Raw genomic sequence first — 25,356 nt, 5'->3', positions numbered from 1 at the left:
GATGTCTTTTTAGGGGGTAATCAAGTTCAAGCTACATCTTCTCCGAGGGGTTTGGTGGAATCTGACAGGGGTTTCGGTTACATAATACTTACTACATATATACTTACTACCTACATACATACTACCTACATACATATTACCTACATAAATACTACCGACATACATACTTCTTACATTCTTACTACCTACATACTTACTACCTACATACTTACTACCTACATAATTACTACCTACTTTCTTACTACCGACATACATATTACCTACATACATAATACCGACATACTACTACTACCACTACATGCATACTACGTACATACATACTACCTCCATACTACTACTACCACTACATACATACTACCTACATACATACTACTACTACCACTACATGCATACTACCTACATACATACTACCTCCATACTACTACTACCACTACATACATACTACCTACATACATACTACCTCCATACTACTACTATCACTACATACATACTACCTACATACATACTACCTACATACATACTACTACTACCACTACATGCATACTACCTACATACATACTACCTCCATACTACTACTACCACTACATACATACTACATACATACATACTACCTACATACTACTACTACCACTACATGCATACTACCTACATACATACTACCTCCATACTACTACTACCACTACATACATACTACCTACATACATACTACCTACATACATACTACCTACATACTACTACTACCACTACATGCATACTACCTACATACATACTACCTCCATACTACTACTACCACTACATGCATACTACCTACATACATACTACCTCCATACTACTACTACCACTACATACATACTACCTACATACATACTACCTACACACATACTACCGACATACATACTACCAAGATACATATTAGCTGCATACAACTACTACAACTACATACTTACTACTAACATACTACCACTACATACTTACTATCTACATACTTACTATCGACATACTTACTATCTACATACTTACTACCTTCATACTACATACTACCTTCATACTACATACTACCTTAATACTTACTACCTTAATACTTACTACCTTAATACATACTATCTACATACTTACTATCTACATACTTACTACCTTCATACTATATATTACCGACATACTTACTACCTTCATACTTATTATCTACATACTTACTATCTACATACTTACTACCTTCATACTATATATTACCGACATACTTACTACCTTCATACTTATTATCTACATACTTACTTACTACCTTCATACTACATACTACCTTAATACTTACTACCTTAATACTTACTACCTACATACTTACTACCTTCATACTATATACTACCGACATACTTACTACCTTTAAACTTATTATCTACATACTTACTACCTTCATACTACCGATACTACCGACATACTTACTACCTTAATACTTACTATCTACATACTTACTACCTTCATACTATATACTACCGACATACTTACAACCTTTATACTTATTATCTACATATTTACTACCTTCATACTACATACTACCTTCATACTACATACTGCCTTAATACTTACTACCTTAATACTTACTATCTACATACTTACGACCTTCATACTATATACTACCGACATACTTACTACCTTTATACTTATTATCTACATACTTACTACCTTCATACTACATACTGCCTTAATACTTACTACCTTAATACTTACTATCTACATACTTACTACCTTCATACTACATACTAATTTAATGACCTCAATTATTTCCACATTGTGTGTCGGTCTGCGATTATTTCAGGCCAAAGTCTTTCACGAACTGGTTGGCTACGCCTGATGTTCCACTGACCGTGATTTGGGAAGGAATCTGTAATTTGTTCAGGGTCCCTGTTTTAACTCACTTGCGCTTCGAGAAAGATGACGTGGGGTTTTTACGGTCGACTGGCTGCCAGAGCTTGCAGACAGGATACCTGACGGAACGTGCAACTGAGGGACGGTGAACACATTGATGTCTAGAAATGCATGCGAAACGCGTTTTATTAGCTTTTTGATGGTCCCAAGATGGCCGCCGCTTCGCATCAGCGGTCAGAAGAAAAGAAGTTGGTCAGAGTGAAAAGTGTCACAGGCTCCATTTTCGTGTTTGGACCCGGAAACAGAATTATGACGCGGCGCGTTACGTCACGGCTTACCAAGAGGATATATATATATATATATATATCTGTGCAGTGTCTGTCTTGTGTTGTCTTGTCTTGTGTTGTCACTGAACTACTCCCTCAAACTTTTGTGAAATCGTACTATTCCAACTTGACCCACGGCGGGAGTATGCGCTCTACTGAGTGGCGTTCTAGTTAATCTCTGTTTCCATGGTGGTACTTGGTCTTTGTCTGTGGGGCCTGGTTTATTTTTCTTGTGGCGATGTTTGCCTGTCACTTTTTCTTGAATGAGCAATGCTGCTGCAAAGCTCACGGTGTTGATTTCCTTCAACGCAGCTGACCTTGGTATGATTTTTCCGAGTGGTCAGTCATCCTTTGTCCAGTATTCACGTCCCATCGACTTTTACTCTTTCTCCTCAGCTGAAAAAGAAAAACAGGATGAAAGAGCATCAATAAGATGGCATTGAAGACACTAATTACTTTGGGGACAAATGAATACAAAGCCCTTACATTTTTTTTTTCCACGGTGATCTAAGGTTCTTGGAGGAGCTTAAACACAATTCAGGACACATTATAGGAGACTAAGGATGTTCGAAGACATTGGCACACTTTTTTAGATAGATTATGAAGACATTAACAGACAATCAGAAAATTGACAAGTACACGGGATTTTAACCTGGGTTCTCGGCATCGTCAGCTAAATGATCTTTGGCTCACGCCTCTACTCGCGACTTTCACCTCTTGATTCTGTGGAGTCCAACGCCCTCAAAATAGTTGGAATCCCTCACAATGAAGCTGAATCTCTGGCCCTGCTGTGCCTCCATCCCAGACAAGTCAGTGGCCTCTCGACCGCCTCCTTTCTGGTTTTGAGCCCTCTGCCCTTTACATGCTCTGTCCTCCTCACCCTTAATATTGTTCAACATATGATTAGATTTTTCGGGGTCCCTCATCATGAATAACACTCGACCCAAAGAAAGCCAATGGAAATCTGATGCATCAAACCCGGGCAGTGTATAATCGCTAATGTGTTAGGCCCACCAGAAAACCAAGATGGTGGCCATATCATTTTGTCTTGATGCTATGGTGAGTGGAGTCAAGCGACAGATGTGGGTGTGGTCCGGCAGCTGTCCGACCAATGGGGATGCATATTTCAAAAATCGACCCCCAACAATAACCCCAACAACAACAACAACAACAACAACAACAACAGCAAAGTGAAGCTTTTGTAGACCTGTGACATGTCGCACATAAAAATTCTGTTACTGCGCTAACTTGTGAACCAGTGATGGGATTTTGAACCAAACTTGGTATAAGTACATATTATGATGCAAATATGAACTGATTAGATTTTGGTGTCAAAAGTCAAAGGTCAGAGGTTATATCAGGTAAAAATGTGATACTTGAGAACAGCTGAAGGGATTTAAATCAAACTTGGTACAAGTATTATAATCGATATAACTAGGGCGTGCCCGTACTATATATATATCTAAAATTATATCCCCCCCCTCTATTTACATGAAATGGTTTGGTCCATTCGCAAAGCCAAAGCGAACGGCTTGCGAGTACGGTGACTATCCCCCCCCCCTCTATTTACATGAAATGGTTTGGTCCATTCGCAAAGCCAAAGCGAACGGCTTGCGAGTACGGTGACCATACCTTGGGAACCACTTGTCCGATTAATTTCAAACCTTGAAAAGGCACATCCTCGGGTCCCCAGCAATATACCTGGCAAGTTTCAAGTATATCGGACCGGTAGTTGTCGAGAAACAGCGGTCGCATACAGACACACAGAGATTACTGGAATTATAGATAGATAATAGCGTAAGGACTCGACTTTGTTATCCCTTTTACGCCGCACCCAGTGACCCGATGCCCACGGCACTAATGGATTTACGATCTACGAACCGCGCTCTTTGTTTATCACGTACAGCCATACTCGAAAAATCTGAATTAGCCGACGTTGGGGCCCAAAAGCATCCGATTAACTGCTGATACGACGCCATGTTACGACGCCATCGTATTGGCGTCTTCTGGGCGAAGGCGAAACGAGCCGTCCGCTGATTGGACAGGCGAAGGCGAAAGCAAGCCGTCCACTGAGTGGACAATCCAGAGCATGCATTTGTGCCGGTATCGGCGATCGTTGTTCATATACGCACTCTTCATTCTCATCTTTCTTCCTAACTCTTACTCGGACAAGCAAATCCCCTATGCCATCCGTAATGGTACACTATCCATACACCACATCCTCCCTTCCATGGATGTTCCACGGGTTTCGGCTAGTGATGTAGTAATGTGGGTGAAGGCATATCGGTCGACTCTCGATGTCGAAGAGTGTCGTTCTCGTTATTGCTATTTTCATCATTTGCTTCCACTGTATAGAAAGATGTTTATTTGTTTGGGAGGAGAACATTGCTTATAGAAGCATTTATTATTTTTGAGGTTTTTCTGCAGAATCAACTGTCGACAGTCATTCGGCAAAAACTTCAGAAGGAAAAGCTTCTTTTTTTTCTCATAAAACAAATACTCAAGTTTGATGTGTTACGCCACAGATTGTCAATCGTTGCAGGAATAATAATGATTTCCCTTGCAAGGAACTCAAACACATGAGGAGGCTATTTGGCCCATCAAGTCTGTGCAATGGCTGCCAACATATTGTTGTTTGTCCATGCCTTGTCTTTTTTTAGATGCTGAGCATCAAGCAAAGCAGGACGTAGCATTTTTAGCATTTTTAAAGTCTTTGGGATGACTCAGCCTGGGCTCGAACCACCAAACTCTCAGACTCAGACCGGACGCTCACACAGTCTAGTTGATGCCATCATGGGTGCCAACTTTTTATTTAATTTCCGGGAGGGCTGCCTGCAACGGATGGCGCAGATGTCCTTTATCAGGCATTTTGATGTATATTGGCGGTGGTTCGTATTTGAAAATGTGACGTGTCCATCTTTACTTAATACCTTGTAATTTCTTATTCCTAATTACCTCCGCCACCGAAGGTGGATGGAGATTATGTTTTCACCCCTGTCTGTTTGTTTGTTTGTTTGTTTGTCTGTTTGTCTGTGAATAAGATATCTCAAAAAGTTGTGGACGGATTCAAACGAAATTTGGTGGAGAGGACAGACATGTGTATGTGACAAGGACGTGAAGATCCAGATTCGGATCCGGCTACTAGAATTTTTAAAGTGATTCTTCACCATTGAGTGATCGGGCTAAAAACCGACATGTAGCAGGATATCTCAAAAAGTTATGGGTGGATTGGGACGAAACTTGGTGGACTGGTTGAGTGTGTGACAAGGACTAACAGGTTCGATTTTGGTGAAGATCTGAATATGCATCCGGATACGAGAGTTATTTAATTTTTAAGTGATTCTCCAGCATTGAGAGATCGGGTGAAAAGCAATATTCAGTATAACATGATGTTTAAAAACATTATGGACGAGTTATGACTAAACTTGGTGGACGAGGTGTTTAGGTGACAAGAACAAGCCGATTCTATTTTGGTTCAGGTCCGAATCCAGATCCGGCCTATCATTGGTGTGCAAAACATGAACTGTTCAGCCTGGCGGAGGTTTGCGCTCTACCGAGTGCCGTTCTCGTTTACAAATGCCAACTGTCTGGCTTTCTGTTATCATTGCACGTCAATCATTCAAGGGGGAACTGTTATGTGCAAATGGAGACATTGCAGAACGTCTGGCCAACTTGACTTCAGACAAGCCCAAGGGTGACCTTGGGGAAGTGAGGTAACCTGTAGGTGCACTCTGGGTGCTGGAAAAGCCATCTTGTGATGCTGCTTTTCTCTCCGCAGTCTGTGGGCAATTAACTGTTTGAATGCTGAATTTCCCAGCATGCAATACGGAAATATGGTATTTTTTCAGACAAACTCAATAAAACGTCTGCATTGTTTATAAGGCAACTCAAATATAAGCATCAAACAATGCAGATTGTCGAATAGTGACACGGGCCACGATCGTGGCCAACAGCACTCAAACAGTTAAAGAGAAATCTTGAATGGCTCCATCCCCCTCCACCGCTCACGTCTCCGCTCCGATGGTAGGCCAACACATGATATTTGTCCATGCTCTGTCCTATACTATACTATGTTGAGTATAAATGGAGGAAGCAGCTCGTACCGTTTTTTTCTGGCCAGGGTTGGAATCAAATCTCAAACCAACCAGACTCGGAGCAGATGCTCTAACTTCAGTGCCATTGAGTGTGGATTCTGTCCAGCCCATCTGTACTTTCATGCTTGTTTGTGTTAATCATTTGTTTGTATCTTTGGTAGAGCCAACAGTAGATAAACATTTATTTTAATATCTCAGTAACTTCAGTGTGGAGATTCCACGAGTTCCTAATGTTCAAAGTAAACACCCCTGATGCTAAGTGAATTTATTAACAGCAAACAGCGTCGAGATTGCAGTAATGAATGCCATGGTAATTAACTTCTCATTACGAGTGTTAACAAACATCTCTTTCAGTCGCTTTGGATGGAAGCAACCTGCACTCTCACCGATGGGTCATCGTCTTGAGTGTCATCCCTGCTGCTAAGGCTTGTTATATGACTATTTATATGTATGAAACACTTCAGAGGGTGTGTGTGTGTGTGTGTAAAAAAACATTTGAGAAAAAAGGGCATCCATCCAAAAAGGTAGCTTGTTCTACTCTGCTAATCTTACTGTAATTCAACCAAATGTCTGTCCATCCGTCTGTTCCCAGGTACCGCAAAACGGCTGAACCGATCGCAACGAAATTTTGTGTGGGTAATCCTGGGACCCCCTGGAGTAAAATAGGCTATATTGTTTTTCCAATTTTTTTCAATTTCCAATTTTTCAATTTTCCAGTTTTTTCCAAACACGATGGAATAATATTTACCGATATGAACAGTGATGCGGCTTTTATTGAAATTCTACAAATACTGTTTCCATTTTGATGATTTGCGCGTGATATGATTTAACGGATGTTTATATAAATCGTTTAAAAGAAGAAAAAAAGCTTCAATTTCTGATATTTTGCCTTTTCATTTGGGCCTCCCAATTGAAGCCCCGCCCATAGGGCCCGTAGGGCAGGTACCGTTGCTAGTTTAAGTAATAAGCAAGAGCAGACCCAGTCTCACTATCTATCCTGGTCACCAGAAATGATCATGGAAAACCATCCATAGTACATCCATTTGTAATGCTAGTGTATTGTGTCCAGGTATTAATTTGACAGTTAAAACACACTCAAATTAAATTAATTTGAATGAATTAAGTGAAATATTAAACAGCTAAATCACACACTAACACATTACATATGATCATACGATCAGTTTATGATCAAGAAACAACTCTTTTAAGTTTAGTGGGTAAAACGGCGGTAAAACACGGAAGTAACTTATTTATACACCTTTAAACCCCTTTAAACGTTTATTTAAATACAATTATATGGTTTAACACTGTAGAAAACAAATCGCCTTCACAATACTTCCAAGAACCATGCTATATATTGATATGTAGTACGAGTAGGCGTGCCATGTGAGTAGGGACAGTATCGGGGTGAAGAAGAGGCCATCAATATGGCTATTGTTACGGATTCGTCACTTCCGTTGTTGTGGTTTTCATCCACTTTAAATATTTTTGATTCCATGTATTATTATTATTGTTGTTTGAGGGAAATAGCAATTATTATTGTCAAAAGGTAAAACGGTTAATGTTTTAAATGAAACCGGAACCGGACGAAGAAGAAGAGGAAGAGGAGAAAAAGAAGGCGGAGCGAGTGGAGTCGGAGAAGAAGCATAGGTTTTGCGGTCTGGAGCGAACATTGGCGAACGGCAGTCACGAGTGAACGTTGGGTTTCCCAGGAAAGGGATTCCTACGACAGAGTTGTTATCGCTGTGACAGATCAACCTGCATGTCAGGTTTTGCGGTGGATTCTGAAAATAATCATCGTCATCATCGTCGTGCCGTTACATCTCGAGTACGGGCCGTCGGCCATTTTGACTCGCGCGCTTTGCGTGTCGAGCAAGGTTTCTTTGCTGTGTCAGCCGTTTTCACTGCTTTCAGACGTTTATCTGGTGTGTGTGTGTGCAACGCGGATTTTGAAGGTAAATCTGAGGTTCGCCGACTGTGAGCCGTGAAACGTCCATACCCGAGGGTGTGATTTCCTAGTCGCCCGGAGGGCGCCTTTGGATTTCCCAGTTGCCTTGAGGGCCTTTGTGCAGCTTTGGCCGCGTGACTGTGACTGTCATCCGAACGGGATTCTGGTCTCGATTGGACATCGTTCTGACGATCGCTGGAGCGGATCGACTTTGGCTTGAAGCCGGGATCGACTTTGGCTTGAAACCGGAATCAACTTGGGTTTGAAGCCGGGAAAGAGACATTGGGAATGTTCTTGTTTCACTCACTTGGAGCACAGTGAGTTATATACAGTCACGTGAAAAAGTAAGTACACCCCATGTAAAGTTTTGACTTTTTCAACATATTTCAACATACAGCTATTTGATCTTCTTTTCAACAATATGACAGATAAAGGTGATATAATATAACAAATATCATGAAACATTTACATTTTGTAGTCCGTTGTATAATTTAAATAAACATAAATGCAAATTTCACATGTGGAAAAAGTAAGTACACCCCTACATTTATTACTACTTCAAATACCTAAAATTAGAATCAGGTGCAGCAGCTCAGGTGCAAATGATTAGAACATCGTTAGAGAGGATCTTGGAGGAACCTGTCTTATTTAAACCTCAGACATTTCGTTTGGTTTGCTCTTTGTTGTTGAAGTGTGCGGTGTCACCATGCCTAGATCAAAAGAGCTCTCTGAGGCCTTCAGAAAGAAGGTTATAGATGCCTACGAGTCTGGGAAGGGATTTAAAAAGATCTCCAAACAATTTGAAATCAATCATTCGACTGTCCGGAAGATCATCCACAAGTGGAGAAGATTCCAAACAACTGCCAACTTGTTCAGGCCAGGCCGCCCCAGCAAGTTCTGCCCAAGAGCAGACCACAAGATGCAGAAAGAAGTCTCCAAGAACCCCAGAATGTCATCACGGGACCTACAGGTAGCTCTTGCCACTGTTGATGTCAAAGTGCACGAGTCTACCATTAGAAAGAGGCTGCACAAATTTGATCTACATGGGAGGTGTGTCAGGAGGAGACCTTCGCTGTCCAGAAAGAACATCAGGGCAAGACTAAAGTTTGCCAATGAACACCTGGGCAAAGACCAGCACTTCTGGAACAATGTGCTCTGGACAGATGAGTCAAAGGTAGAGCTATTTGGCCACAGTACCAGAAGACATGTTTGGCGAAAACCAAAGACAGCATTTGACCACAAGAACCTGATACCAACTGTAAAGCATGGTGGTGGAAATATTATGGTTTGGGGCAGCTTTGCTGCATCATGGCCTCGGCAGCTCACCATCATAGAATCCACAATGAATTCTTTATTGTACCAGAGGGTGCTTGAGGATAATGTGAGGCCATCGGGTCGGAAAGTTGAAGCTCAACAGAAGGTGGACCTTGCAACATGACAATGACCCTAAACATACCAATAAATCCACCAAGGAATGGCTGAAAAGAAAGAAATGGAGGGTTCTGGAATGGCCAAGTCAAAGCCCGGATCTAAATCCCATCGAGATGTTGTGGGGGGATTTGAAACGAGCTGTGCATGCAATTGTGCATGCTGTGCAACTATTTTTTGTTGAATAAATTATTGCAAAGTCAATCTTTCATTGTTTTTTGTTCAATTAGATCACCTTTATCTATAGATACTGTTTAAATGAAGATCAAATATGGATATGTCCACATATGCTAAAAAGATTTTTAAAACTTTTCATGCGGTGTACTTACTTTTTCCACATGCGAAATTTGCATTTATGTTTATTTAAATTATACAATGGACTACAAAATGTAAATGTTTCATGATATTTGTTATATTATATCACATTTATTTATCAATATTGTTGAAATGAAGATTGTGTCCTAAGATTGTCCTAAGATCAAGTAGCTGTATGTTGAAATATGTTGAAAAAGTCAAAACTTTACATGGGGTGTACTTACTTTTTCTCGTGACTGTATTACGAAACTGATGGTACCATCATAGGATATATATAGTGATTGTACTTTTGATTACTATTATGGTTGTACTGTTATTCTTGTGTGATCTTAATACAATATTTGTTTGTTGGTAACAATTGGTGTGGCTTCACCATTGATCTTTGACATACAGAATAACACATTTTTCTGCCGTGACTCCTCTCGGGGCTCGGAGGTACACCGTGACCATGGGGTTGGGGAGGAGCACGTAACACTATGTACGATGCGGATCGACAAATGCAATCTACGATTATCAATAAAGCCTCCATCTCCTAAACTGCGACTCAACGTCATCGTATTACTGTGTATAAGGGTGATGTATATAATACTGCTTCAGGAGCGCTAAACTTCCGGATTTTTAAAACGATCATTAAATCATTGTTATATTAAAATTGAAGTATATATTTGAACACTGTATGGGGTATCGTGTTCTATGAACTCTCTAGTTCAAAGACAGAAATTGTCCTGGGAGGATGTCTGAACTCTCTGAGCTCCCATGACTCAGGATGAAAATCCAGAAAAGCAGCTGGAATTTTGAGGCACCTGAAGACGTCCATCGTGTTCTTTGTGATAAAATCCTCAATTGACAAGTCTTCAGACTTCCTGATATTCAGCTGGATGCACTTTGGAGGTTTATCCATGCCTTCTTTATCATTTCGTGCCTTTTTCTTTTTAATTTCCTTTTCTTTTTTTTCTTTTTTGTTCATTTTGACACTGTGGATACAGTTGAATCAAAGAATGCCAAACCAATGAGCTCCTCATGGAGATACCATAAATATCCAGCAAATTTAGAAGAGGCAGATTTTGGAAATGGCAGAATTCACATTCTCATACTTAATCAGATGTTGTAGGAAGTTTAAGGTCATTGCAAGGAGCAGAAATTGAATGAGTAGCAGTGAACCATGTCCTAAGGTCGACACAAACAACAAATATGCTGACCATTAAAATAAATAAATAACATCCAGATATTGCAGGCATATCATCTCTTGGCCATCCAAGCATGATGCACTCCATGAGGAGAGATCCGACCAAGAAAGATTATGGCAAATTCAAGGAGCTCAGCTATAAGACGAGCCACATGGTAAAACTTCAAGACTTCATTGAGAAACCCCTAAATGATAATCAATATGGATAAAGTTTGGTGTGAATTATTTGTTTTGATTTTTGAACAAATTGAGGGGGTGAGAATGTTGAAATTCTGAATTTCAAAAATAAGGACCACTCTAATACCCAGTCATGAGACAACACATTGTTGGATCTCACACCTTTTCCTGTCCACCCATCTCCAACCTCCCGTTGTCACACACGTCCACTGATCAACCCACTCACTGTCCAACTCTACAAGTATAAACTTTCTTTCTTTTCCTCCCCCTTTTTCCACCTTATTTACAACATCTCCATGAACTGTCTAATCTGGGTTCTATTCTTGATCCCACTGTCAGACTGGTGTTTTTCAGGCAGCGAGTTACATCACTTTGCGTGCCTGCAATCCCTCGGATGGGGCGTTTGCCGGGGTCCGTCTGCCAGTATTGGTTGGTGCTGATAGACGTTAAATATCCGACGTGTCTGTTAAACGAGGTGATCGTAGCCGGCACCTCGGCCAAATCCCAAAATGCTTTCCTTACCTCCTGCCCTGGGAAAGCAATGTCAAACCAGACAGTGTACTTCCTTTCTGCTGGAAGCTCCATCGACATTTCCTGACACCCTAGAAAGGGTATGGGATTGATCAAATCCAAACCACTGGCAAAGTAATGCCCTCTCTCTCTGTTTTTCAGCTTCAAATTATTGCCGCTGGCTTATATGGAAGTCTATTCTGTCATTCCTTTTTGTATCCCAACATAATGTTTTGTTTCGTACAGACGCCAAATCTCATGGAAGAGCAAAACAAGAGAGGGTTGAAGGTCAGTTGAGGTGGTCAGTTTATTGACCCAAAAAAATCAAAGAAAATCCTGAGTCTAATTTTAGGTGAACACTTGAAAAGGTCGCACATCCTTTTGGTCAAGTCAAATCTCATTACGAGGAATAGTTTTGGCATTGTGGTTAGAGTACAGCGTCCGCTTTTGAGTTTTCGAGGTCAGAGATAGGATTGCGACTTTGGCAGAGTCAGACAAAAGACTTTATAAATGGTATGTGCTGCTTCCTTGCTTAACACTCAGCATTTAGGGAATAGAGCGTGGACAAACCCGGTGGCTTTTGCATCCAAAGGGGAGAGGAGGAGTAAGGGAGGTACAAAATTTTATTGAATTGCCCCACTGACTCCGGAATTTAATTGCCTTGACTTCCGGTTCCTCGGGCGAGTGAAGCGTACTTCAAGCTCTCCACGGCATCGAAGTTTAAGTGTTTTACCATTCTTGTCTTTGTCAAATTTCCACTGGTTATTTTGCTGTGTACGTGTTATTGTGTGTTTCTGGTTGGTATTGGTTTGTAATTCGTACAAACTTGTGTGTAGTTAATCGTTTCCTGGGTCGTACCTCGTGCGCAGCCTGGTAACTTGGGGCTTCCCTCCCCCCGTCGGTGTTTTGTCGATTTGGGTTCTTTCCTTCGCTGTATTGCTTGTTTCTTTTATTTTATTTTCTCCCCCTCACCTCACCTCCCTAGACAAAGAATTCTATATTGATTCTTTCTCTCCTCCCGGACACGTTTGTTCGCTCTCCTCCTCGTCTCGACTTGTGCCCCGCCCCCTGTATCTCGTTTTTCTTCCGCCTCTGCTCCTTCTTTCTCAAATCCACGTTCTCGCTTGGAGACTTTTCCCAGATTGTTTTTCATGGTTTTCATGGTTCTGTTTGGATATTGTTGGAATATGTTTAAACCGCAGCCGTGATGATGACGCCGCCCCCGCCCCGCCCCCCCCCCCCCCCGAATTTCCATGTTTTAAACGTTTCCCAGTGTGTACCCTGGTCAGAATAGGTACACCGTATCCCTGCGTGTCGTAAGAGACGACTAAGAGGGTTGGCGTCAGGAAGGGCATCCGGCCATAAAAACATTGCCTCAAAAAGAGAACCATGACAATTACAACTACATATGGGCAGGGTGCAGCCCGAAGTGGAGATCGGTTTGTGAGGTTTGGGACATGGAATGTAGGGACAATGACAGGGAGATCAGGAGAAGTGGTGGAAGTATTGGTCAGAAGAAGAGTGGACATATGTTGTGTGCAAGAGACGAGATGGAAGGGAAGTGGTGTGAGAATGGTGAAGGGTAGGCAGGGACAGAAATACAAGTTTGTGTGGCAAGGGTGCCCGGAGGGTGTGAATGGTGTTGGTGTCCTGTTTTCTGAGGAGTTTGTAGACAGTGTGGTGAGTGTGACTAGAGTGAGTGATAGGTTGATGATGGTGAAAATGATGATTGGAAAGCTCTTGGTGAACGTCATCTCGGGATATGCTCCGCAGGTTGGTCGAAGCAATGAAGAGAAGGACAAGTTCTGGTGTGCGATAGAGAAGCTGATGGAAAACGTGAAAGATGAGGAAGTTGTTGTGGTGGGAGGAGACCTGAATGGACATGTGGGAAGGAGTATGGATGGTTTTCAGGGAGTTCATGGGGGTTACGGATATGGTGTGAGAAATGGAGAAGGTGAAAGGATTTTGGAGTTTGCTGATGGAGCTGATTTGTTGATTTGTAATACTCAGTTCCAGAAAGAGGATAATAAGAAAGAGGATAAAATAATACACGTCAGGTGGGTCGACGACAACCGTTGACTACCTGATGGTGCGTAGGCGAGATAGGGGGCACCTCCGGGACTCAAAGGTGATCCCGGGGGAGGAGGCTGTTTCACAGCACCACTTGGTTGTCTGCGACATAAGGGTGAAAGGTGCGAGGAGAGCTCGGCGGGTGAAGTACCAACCAAGAATGAAGGTGTGGAGGTTGAAAGAGGTGACAGTAAGGGAGGCATTAAAAGAGAGGCTGAGTAGGGTAGAGGATGATGTGGTTGAGCTTGAAAGTGGTTGGATGTCAATGAAAGCTAGTCTGTTGGGAGCCGTTGGTGAGGTATGTGGATGGACAAAAGGACCACCGAGGCACTCGGAAACATGGTGGTGGGATGATGAAGTTGGAAAGAGCATTGACGAGAAGAGGAAGAAGTTCAAGGAGTGGCAGAAGGCGAAGGGTACGGGAGCAGAAACAGCAGAGCATGAAAGTTATAAGGCAGCCAGGAAGGCTGCAAAGAAAGAGGTAGCAAAGGCGCAGGAGGCATGCAGGAAAATGTTCAGAGAACGCTTGGATTCGGAAGAGGGTCAGAAAGCAGTATTCAGGATTGCAAAGCAGATAGCGAAAGAGAGGTGTGATGTGATGGGGGTGAGTTGCTTGAAGGATGAAGTGGGACAAATCGTTGTCGACCCAGATGGAATTAAAGGAAGATGGAAAAGATATATGGAAATGCTGTTGAATACAGAGAATGAATGGGATGGCAACATAGAGAGTAACCCAGTTTTAGGACCGGCAGAGACGATAACTGAGAAGGAAGTTGAGGAAGCGATAAAAGCAATGAAGAGTGGAAAAGCGGGAGGGCCGACGGGAGTTGTGGGAGATATGTTGAAGGCAGCAGGAAGTTGAGGTGTGAAGAGAATGACAGAGATCCGTAATTTGGTGGGGAAAGAAGGCCGCATTCCAGTGGACTGGGAACTGAGTACCCTCGTCCCTCTATACAAGGGGAAAGGTGACCCTCTGGAGTGTGGCTCGTACCGAGCGATAAAGTTATTGGAGCATGGAATGAAGGTATTGGAAAGGGTGTTGGAGAGGAGGATAAGGAAGAAAGTGAAGATCGACGAAATGCAGTTTGGATTTATGCCAGGAAGAGGAACGACAGATGCGCTTTTCATTGTGAGGCAGTTGCAGGAGAAGTACATGGAGAAGAGATAGAAGTTGTTTTTTGGGTTTGTTGATCTGGAGAAAGCATTCGATAGGGTTCCACGCAAAGTATTGACATGGGCATTGAGGAAGTTAGGAGTGGAGGAATGGTTGATCAGAGTAGTGATGGCAATGTACAAAAGAGCGCGCACAGCTGTAAGGACGAAGGATGGGAACAGTGGTGAGTTTGAGGTGAAGGTGGGAGTGCATCAGGGGTCGGTACTAAGTCCACTACTATTTGTAGCTGTGATGGAGGTGCTGGCTCAGAACGTAAAGGGGGGTTTACCGTGGGAGTTGTTGTATGCAGATGATCTGGTGTTGATTGCGGAAAGTATGGATGGACTGAAGGAAAAGATGAACAAGTGGAAGGAATGTATGGAGACAAAAGGTCTGAAGGTGAATATCGGAAAGACGAAGGTGATGGCAAGTGGTAAAGCATGTGGTAAGGTGGAAAGAACTGGGAAGTGGCCGTGTGCTGTGTGCAGGAAGGGTGTCGGAGTGAACTCCATTCAATGTACAATGTGCGCTGAGTGGGTTCATCAAAAATGTAGTGGTCTGAGAGGGTCATTTATCAGTGTGGCAGCTACATTCAAGTGTAAGGTGTGCATAGAGGGAGCTGCAGATGGCGGAAATGTTGAGTTGGATCTTGGAGACGGCGTGAAGCTGGAAGGTGTGAAAACATTTTGCTACCTCGGAGACATGCTGAATGGAGAAGGTGGATCAGACTCGGCAACGGTTGCTCGAGTGAGATGTGCATGGAAGAAGTTTCGGGAACTGAGTGGCGTGCTGATGAGGAGGAGAGTGTCGCTGAAGCTGAAGGGAAAGGTGTATGCTGCATGTGTGAGAAGTGTTATGATTTATGGGAGCGAGACATGGGTAATGAACGTAGAGCAGCAACGAAGGCTGGAAAGGGTGGAAATGCGAATGGTTCGATGGATGTGCGGAGTATCGTTGAGAGAGAGGAAGACAAATGATGAATTGCGAAAGATGATGGGAATATTGCCTGTGATTGATGCTGTGAAGAGGAACAGGTTGAGATGGTTTGGTCATGTGTTGAGGAAGGATGAAAGTGACTGGTTGAGAAGAGTGATGGAAATTAATGTAGAAGGAAGTAGAGGACGGGGAAGACCGAGAAAGACTTGGCTAAAGATGGTGGAAGAAGAAATGCGGGCAAGGGGGTTAACAAGGGGAGATGCAGAAATAGGGCAAAATGGAGAAGATTGTCATGGGGACCGCAAGGCTAACCCCCGCTCTAGCAGGGAAAATGGCCTTAAAATGCATGTTGTTGTTGTACTGACTCCGGAAAAGGGTCGTCGTAAGATGGCGTTTGTGGCACCCGGAGCTCTCCGGAAGTTACATCACTTCCCCTCGGGCACTGACCTGTGTTAATCTGATGTACAAGTCAACTCCGGTGTTGTCGAACGTGTCCAATTGCATGTGCGCGTGATATATGTGCGATAGCTCTCCCATGAGCCTTAGACCCTGTGAAAAAGAAAACATAAAGAAGTAAATAACAGTTTTTAAAATTATTATTTCAGCAACATTAATCTGAAAAAAAGCATTCCTTTTAATGAGCCTACTGCAGTGCAGAACTAGTATTATAAATGTGCTCTCGTTAAAACTTCCTCATCAGTGAACTCATAAAACATCCCTTCCGTGTTTGCAGCAGATCTTGAAAACAACTTCGTGTTTGCACTTCCAAGGTCATTTAGCCGATTTTGCAATTTAAACAACCTGTTCATGCCTCTGCCAAGACCCATTATAGACCCAAGTCTTTGGGTGTTTCTAACGCCTCCTAATCTGTTTTGGGAGAATTTGAACTTCAATGAAATGCTGAAACATTATTATCGTGAGCATAAAGTACCCTGCAGCGTTCACCAGTGCTATGGCGGGAGCATGACAGCGGCCGGTTGCTAAATTCGTTTGCTAATTGTTCTGCATCTGTTCCCTTCTGTGCAATGTAGCTTCTATTTGCCTTCACGTTCTTTGTGAGACGCTAATTAATCATAGGGGGGTCCTGTTAGAATGCTCTGACTACAGGATAGCCTCGCGGTAATGCGCTCACCCCTGATTATGTCACCCTTCTTTGAATCGGTATGAGTCTACATCTAGGAAGCTTTCATCTTGCTACTGTGCAGAGTGTGTGCCAGTCCCTTGGTCCGAGTCATAAATTGTGGGCCAGGTGAAGTGTTAGCTTTTTCACACTTTTCCCATTTTTTTTCCTTTTTTTTTTTTTAAACCTTTTTTGCATTGTCCTTGTCTCCAGCTCTGTTCTATTTTCTTTAGGCCAAACGCCAAAAATACTCGGCTAAATGGAGCCAGCAATTGCAATGATGTACCTTTAATTCTACGTTCTGATCCGTAGGTCGTGCTGAAACTTTACTGAGGCTTGGGAGATGGTTCATGTGAGGCGCCATATGCACATGGCATCGGCAAAGAGAGGAAGCATCTCCAAATGTTTTTAAAAAGAGATACGTATTATTGCATCACAGGTTGTCAATACAGAGGACGATGCTGTAGGTACAGGACCAGCCAATATGGCGGTAAGTATGCTGTCATTGCTTGTCTTGCAGGTATAATCAGAGCATTTGCGGCCTCTGTTGTAGTCAGGTTCACTATGTTTTTTTCGTTCAAAATTTTTGGGGATTAGTAAACCTGTACATTTTTGCAATATTTAGAGCATGAGAAATCCAAAAATCAATGTTGGCATTTGCGTAGACACCTGCATGGCCGCCATTTTGGATTTTCAAAATGGCCGCCATAAAATACATAATTTGCGCGATCTCGGCTTCTAGTCAACCTAGAAACTTATTTAAATATGCTAATCCTATGTTTTCTGGGTCAGGAAAACCATTGGTGGGATCATTAGACTTCTAATCCTAGCACTTGCTTCACTTTTAGGACTTTCCAGATGACACTCAGGACAGTGATGAGGATCTGTAAAAGCATATTCCTGAACGGTGTAGACCTAGTAGATCCTGTGTATAGGACTTATAGTTCAATCTGATACTAACAGGGCTGCTTTCTTGCTTTATAAACCCATACCTATAACTTCAAAGGACTTGCAATATCATGTATTAGGTAATACAGTTATATCACAAATATAAAGACAATGGTTTTCAATTATATTTGTTTGTCGCTTTTCTATAACCCTGAGCACTATTTTGAGGCCTTTATTGGATTCCTTGACCCAGAAAACATAGGATTAGCATATTTAATTAAGTTTCTAGGTTGACTAGAAGCCGAGATAGCGCAAAATATGTATTTTATGGCGGCCATTTTGAAAATCCAAAATGGCGGCAACGCAGGTGTCTGTGCAAATGCCAACATTGTTTTTCGGATTCTCCATGCTCTGAAGATTCCACAAATGTATCGGTTTGCTAATCTCCCAAATTTTTGAACGAAATTATGTTTGTTAACATAGTGAACCTGACTATTGTGCCAACGTGTAGCCGAACTCCGGATGACAAGCACGGACAATCAGCAGATTATTTTTCACATTCCGTGTGCTGCTATTCATTACTTGGGCCTTGAAATATCTAGCGGCCATTAGCAGCAGTGTTGCACCTGGCAGGTAAGGACAATCGAGTGTCATTTGCAGATCTCCTTATTGAATTTGTCTTCCTGAGTGGGTTTGATCTTCCATTTTCCATCTCTCCTACCTGCGATATTTTCGATTTACCTCCATTACCCCCATTAAATTGGCTTGTGACAGGGATAAGGTTATGGAAGGACATGCTGGGGGGAGGAGGGGAGATGGTGATTCAGGATGGTGGCGGTAGGCTGGAGACAGAGAGGGGGGCAGTATTTAAGGTATGAGAAGGATATTTCAAGGAGCTGTTGAGCAAGGGGGGAAGCAACGGAGAGCTGGAGATTCCATGTTTTTTAGAGGGGAAAGTGGAGATCATGGAGGAGGAGGTGCAGACAGAATTAAAGATGATGAAGAATGGATGAGCCCTAGGCATTGATGAGGTGCATATGGAGATGCTAATTGCAGTGGAAGAAGTCAGTCAGTTGGACGATGAGACTGTTGAATGTATGTATGTATGTATGTATGAGAGAGGGTTCAATTCCAGAGGATTTGAGGACAGGGCTCATTTTACTGATATGGAAGAGGAAGCGTGATGTTCAAGATCTGGTGAAATACAGAGGCGTTACCGTCTTAAGTTGTGTCATGAAGGTACTGGAGAGGATTATGGATGGGAGGACAGGGAAGAATGAGATGGAGATTGGCAAAGAGCAACAAGGCTTTATAAAGTGTAAGGGGGGTGGGGGTGACGGATGGGATGTTCATGCTGAGATAGTTGGTGGAGAAGAGTTTGGAGATGCAAGGTGAAAAATTACATTGGGATTGTGCACCTGGAGAAGGCTTATAACACTGTCCCGACAGAGATTTTTTTTTTTGTATACATAGTTGAGGCTCGTGTAAGAGCTGGTACTAGTACACTGAACAGATCAGGATACAACGGGACAAAAGGAACAGCAGAGAGAGTGGGGAAACACCAAAAGCAGAGCCAAAAGCCAAGACAGAGGGAGGCCGGAAACATTGGAAACAAAGAGGGAGGCCCAAAACAATGGGTGTGGAAGGGAATAGGGAGCAGGAGAGGATGGGGTGGATAAGATGGGTACAGAAGGGAACTTTCAGGAGAGAAAACTGGAAATTTTGAATTGGGAGGCATTGGGGTTAGGTGGGGAAGGGGTTAACAAGGATAGGAAAGATCATGGTTTTGGATTGGGGATGATCTGAGATGGTGATGAACAGCTGTCTTGAAGACCTCGAGGGAAGAGTAAGATTGAAGAAGATGTGGAAGTTGATTCCGCAGGCGAAAAAAAGAAGAACAAACGAGTGGAGATGGTGACACTGAGATGGATGGGAGTGACAGAAACACAAGTTACATTGGTGGAAGGGATGTACAAGAGAATAAAGGGAAGAGTTTTGGGTGGTCCGAGGATGTCGGAGGAGGTCAGCATGAATATCATGATGAGTCAGGGAGGCTCTCTCAGCCCACTCATGTTTATAATGGTGATTGCGCTGGTAAGCATGAAGGTAGAAATGAAAGGTATTTTGGGGAGGATATTGTATGCGGATGATCTGGCAGAGAGTAGATGGGAAATGGGGAGTGGAGTATTGTGGTCAAGGCAGAGCAGATGTTTGGGACCATTGGACCTCGACCCATATAAAGGGAAGAGAAGGAGAAGAAGTAACTCACGCCAAATCCATCCTTCTTACAATAAGGTCACTTTGGTCCCTTCCCTTTCCTCTCTCCTTGTCCTAACATAAATCGCCTTGCTTGTTGCATCTACCTGTCGGGCTTCTACTCCACTATCAGGGCTTTGCCCTTCCATCCTCAGTTACCTGCTCTTCCATGAGCAGTGGTGTTATTTCCCCAAAATCCGGATGTTGTCACGTCACTTGAAAGCATTTAAATTACTGTGAGTGTCTTTGATGCCGATAATAGAATCCAAACAATGACAGGTGACTTACAATGGTCTCTACAGTCTGTCAATACTCCATGGTGTTCAACGTGCGTGTGTAACATCACTATGGAAGTTTGCACTCTGAATCAACATCTCGACTAGATCAAGGATTAAATGGGATATTTTTTTATTTTTTTTTCGAGGTGTCTTTTTGTCTTAGCCCATCGAATGAATTAATGAATCGAACGAATTACGAGCTACAATTGTATCATTCACACTTGTGAATTTTACTTCAGTCACAGAAAGCAATTGTTTGGAGCTTATTTCAAGAGTTTAAGACATTCACATTGTAATGCAACTGGGCTTGAATCGGTACGAGAGATTCTGCTTCAAACCGGTGACTCGCTGAAATCACCAGAGTCAACCCCCACACCCCCCGCCCCGCCACAGCCTCTAAATGTCCCTGGGTTGATAGATTCTTGAGAAATATGGATTGTACCGATAACCAGCTCACCCCGTAAGCCTCGCTTGGCAGGCTGCAGTCACGAATCCATCGCGCACCTCCGGCATGCCAGGCCTGCGCACATCTTCCCAGACGTTTTTTTTCACCCTGAGGCCGAATTCTGACTGCTGAGCTGACGCTTCCAGGGAAGAACTTTTTCTATTAAGATATGGAGTGGCTTGGCTGTGTCAGCCTTGGCTGTGCCTTCATTAATGGCGCCTTTGCCGAAGCACAAGCAGCGCGGCTGTCGTTGATGTCATAATCATTGTAGTGCATGGTGGTTTCATCAGCAGGCACGTCGTTCTAGCTTATTTATGTGTTGTTTTATTTTTGCTTTGTTCTTTTTTTAAGGAAGCCCGGTGTTGGCTTAGCGGTTAGGGTGCCGGCTTGGGATCCTAGGATCCTGGGTTCGAATCCCGGTCGATCGCTGAATTAACGCCAGGGGGGTTGACTCAGCTTGTCATCCTTCTGAGGTCGGCAAATTGAGTACCAGTTCACTGGTAATTCCCTGCCTGTCGCAAGAGGCGACTAACAGGGTTGGCGGCAGGAAGGGCATCCGGCCATAAAACATTGCTTCAAAAAAGGGGACCACGGTGCCCAAAAAAGGGCAACCCCTGCTCTGCGGGGGAAAATGGCCTCTAAAGGTGGTTTTTTTGTTTGTTTTCAAAACAATATCTTTTTTGTTTGTTTCTGGGATGGAATGAACATAAGGATGCCTAGTGTGCTCAAAAAACATGACGGGCCATCTTTGTTTGCCATTACCATGCTTTACTATCATGCGGGGTGTATGGAGCACTACACCATCAAATGGATAATTTTGCTGCTTTTCTATTTCAGATGACTGCAAGAATATTACTGCCATTTTGCGTGAGCTGGCATTACGAAACTACATCCTCAAGCCCACTGGGTGTCTACAAACTCACCCAACGTAAGGACTTTGGTCATGCTTGTCCCTTCCGGCAGCATCCTCTCCTTTGTTTGGCACCACATTGCATCAAACAATGCACAGCGACCCCGCTGACAATCAGTGCCGCTGCCGTCGACAATGGCTCCCGTTCCGACATGGCTGCGTTGAAGGCCGCAATGATCAGGCGTAATTGAAAAGCAGTTTGTTTGCTGTAGGCTTTGCCTTTATCGCCAAGGCCTTGGCTTTGTGTTTGTAGCACCCCACAAATACATAATGGAAACACATTTTGCACTTTGGGATCTGCAGGAGGGGCACTAAATAGTCCATTGTAGTAAGACGAACCGATTCCTTGGTGGGAAGTTGACTGAATACAGCACGCACTCTATAGAGAGAGACTCCATTTTTACATCTCTTTAAGTTCCTGTCTTTATGCATGTTCTGCTACCCCTTTGTCCTTTCCGAATTGTGCCTCCATTTCTACATAAGAAGTATTTTCTGACCCTGTCTGATTTTATGACCTGTTGACCCTGTTTCCCTGGTTTAAGTTTAAACTTTCTGTTTTCCTATTTCATCGCAAGGACAAAAAGAAAAAAATTCAAAACGACGGCCCAGGACGTTTTCTGGTGTATTTTGCTTTCTCAAACTCACGTGACCATCACTCTGGCATTTTGGGGTTACCACCATCGACTCAGCCTGTCTTCCTTCCGAGGTCGGCAAATTGAGTACCAGTTCACTGGTAATTCCCTGTGTGTCGGAAGAGGCGACTAACAGGGTTGGCGGCAGGAAGGGCATCCGGCCATAAAACATTGCTTCGAAAAGGGGACCACCGTGCCCAAAAAAGGCCAACCCCTGCTCTGCGGGGAAAAATGGCCTCTAGAGGTGGTTCTTTTTTCATCCATCACAATGGTGTGTATGAATCTCTCAATAGGTCTTCTCTTTTCCCCCTTTAAATCTCATTGAGGTGAAAATAAAATGAACTATCTTATTCATAAAAATGTTTCATTCGACGACCCCTAATGTTGCCTTTAGTCGAAGGGGAAAACCATCTCAGTGGCTCCTCCGTTATCCTTGAGCAAAGTATGTGTAATTTAGACGTGATGCTAACCCTAACTCCGCACTAGAGCAGCAAAACTCCTATTTCGACGTAAGGGAAAACAGAGCAAATCGGTCTTGTGCGCTAAAAGGCATGCAGACACCATGAAGGAAAATAGCATGTATGTGTAGATATCAACCTTTCTTATCATGACAACTGCAGTGAAGGGCGCCTTTCCCGTGCCTGACAAGCGTGGGCTGGGCGAGCTCGATGAGCTAGGCAGGATGCCGCAAGGCCTTTGCTGCCTGTTGCACAGGGAGACACATGCTCATTAGGAGCATCATGTAAGACCATCCAAAGGGTGTGCGGCTCGCTGTGGGGAGGTGTTGACAAAGAGCAGGGCGTGCCCCTGCTTCATCTCAACACCTTGCCGCAGCGAGCCGCACACCCTTTGGATGGTCGTTTCTGCACCATCCGTCCCTGACTTCATCTAGCCGTGCATGTCAGGTGACACTGGCTTGTTCTTTTTTTTTTCTCCTCGCTACAAGATCGAAGCTCATGGAAGAGCAAGGTGATGGATGATTTCAACTCATAGTGTAGAAAGTCTCTTGGACACAGTAAGCAAGGAGATGAACAAGTGGAAAGAGAAGAGGGATGGAAACGCTGCAACCTGCAAGGGAGAGGGTTGCGTTAGGAAGGGTTAATTGTGGTATAAAAGATTACAGTGAAGGATAGGGGGGCTGGGGGGAGGATGACAGGAGAGAACCAGAACGGCACTCACTAGAGCACATTACCTCTTCCAGGCTGAACAGTTTATGTTTTGCATTCCGCTGATAGGCCGGATCTGGATTCGAACCTGAACCAAAATCTAATCGGCTTGTTCTTGTCACCAAACCAACTCGTCCACCAAGTTTAGTCATAACTCGGACATAACTTTCTAAATATCATGTTATATATCGCTTTTTGCCTGATCTCTCAATGGTGAAGAATCACTTAAAAATTAAATAATTTTCGTATCCGAATCCATATTCAGATCTTCACCAAATGTAATCATTTCATCCTTGTCACATGCACTACCTCTCCGCAAAATTTCGTCCGAATCCATCCACAACTTCTTGAGATATCCGGTTCACAGACAAACAGGGGTGAAAACATAACGTCCATCCACCTTTGGTGGCGGAGGTAATAAGTTGCCCTGCTCTATTTGTTTTGTATACAAGATCGAAGCTCGTGCAAGAACTAGCACATTAGACACACATTAGTACACATTAGCACATTAGACACACATTAGGTTGTGTGTAATGTAATGTAATGTAACAAATGTAATGTGTACATTGTACACATTAGCACACAAAAACCATAAACGGACACATAAAACAATAAAGGGAGGGGGAGACAAGATGGGGAGAGAGGGAAGCACACAAGCACAACAGTAGAGAACAGCGACATCGGGAGATCTGTGGAAGGGAGAGAGCTGGGGGAGGGGGGATGGAAGGGGTATACGGTATAAAACAAATTGACACTACTAGGAATTTCAGGAATGAAGTTGGAGATTGACAGAGGTGGATTTGGGGTGAATTAACGGGGGTAGAAAAGATCAAGGTTTTGGATGGTGCTGAACAGCTGTTTTAAAGACCTGGAGGGAGGAGAGGGATTGAAGAGAGTGAGTGAGTTTGTTCCAGAGGCGGGAGAAAAGAGGAATGAAAGAGTGAAGGTGAATAGAGAGTCTTGATTTTGGCAAGATCGACTTGGAAAATGTTTTTGCCCATCTTGCAGTCATTGCCCTGGATAACTGAGGTTAGCAAAACGATTGATTGACGTGATACTCCGATTGGCTGACTACAACAACACATGCGGCCTAGTAGACTCGCCTAACTATTAGGACAAGTCGACGGGAGCTCTTCGGGTATATATGCAGGGGTTGCCTCGAAGGTTCCTCCTTGAAAGCAAATTTGTTTCATAAACTGTGGGCACATGTGTAATAATGGGGAATGACTGGATGCCGTATAAATCTGTCCACATATCTGTATACTGTAATAGCTGGAGTACCCGGCATTGCTCGGTGATGTTCTAATCCTGTTGGCATTTTAAAGAAATCAATTTGTTTTTTTTGTTTTTTTGTGGGTGCCTAAAACACTTCCCCATGCCCACTCAGGAAAATTTATATTTAATACTATAATTCAAATAAATTCAAAACCAATATTATACCCCATACCCCTCGTTCCCCAATACAGCCATATCTGATCTCAAGATACGGCGACTAAACGTACATGACCGCTTCCGGTCCGGTCTGGAGAGGACGCTGGCGTTACTTGTTCGCCGCTTCTCCGACTGGGTCATTGTACATAGTCTGTTTTTATGGTGGTCGTGGCGGCTTTTTGGCCGTTGGGTCTGCTCCCTGCTCGGTCCCGGCTCTGCTCCTGGCT

The 25,356-nt window shown here is 43.3% G+C and overlaps 1 protein-coding gene across 7 annotated transcripts in view; it reads left to right on the top strand.

Annotated features, from left to right (window-relative positions):
* LOC137425176 (ERI1 exoribonuclease 3) overlaps positions 1-25,356 on the top strand; it is a 317,378-nt gene that overhangs the window by 280,604 nt on the left and 11,418 nt on the right. For 3 of the 7 annotated variants that reach the window (XM_078773403.1, XM_078773392.1, XM_078773408.1), the window contains one exon: positions 21,828-21,918. In XM_078773403.1, coding sequence (XP_078629529.1) covers positions 21,828-21,918 — 91 coding nt within the window. Of the gene's footprint in view, positions 1-21,827; positions 22,507-25,356 lie in introns of those variants that run through there. The other 4 variants (XM_078773419.1, XM_078773414.1, XM_078773410.1 and 1 more) reach the window with 2 other exon arrangements.

Source organism: Myxine glutinosa, chromosome 1 (assembly GCF_964187855.1).
Source record: "Myxine glutinosa chromosome 1, kmMyxGlut1.1, whole genome shotgun sequence".
NCBI classification, from domain to species: Eukaryota; Metazoa; Chordata; class Myxini; order Myxiniformes; family Myxinidae; genus Myxine; species Myxine glutinosa.
Note: the sequence above shows the minus strand (reverse complement) of the source record. Positions and strands in the feature narration are given on the sequence as shown.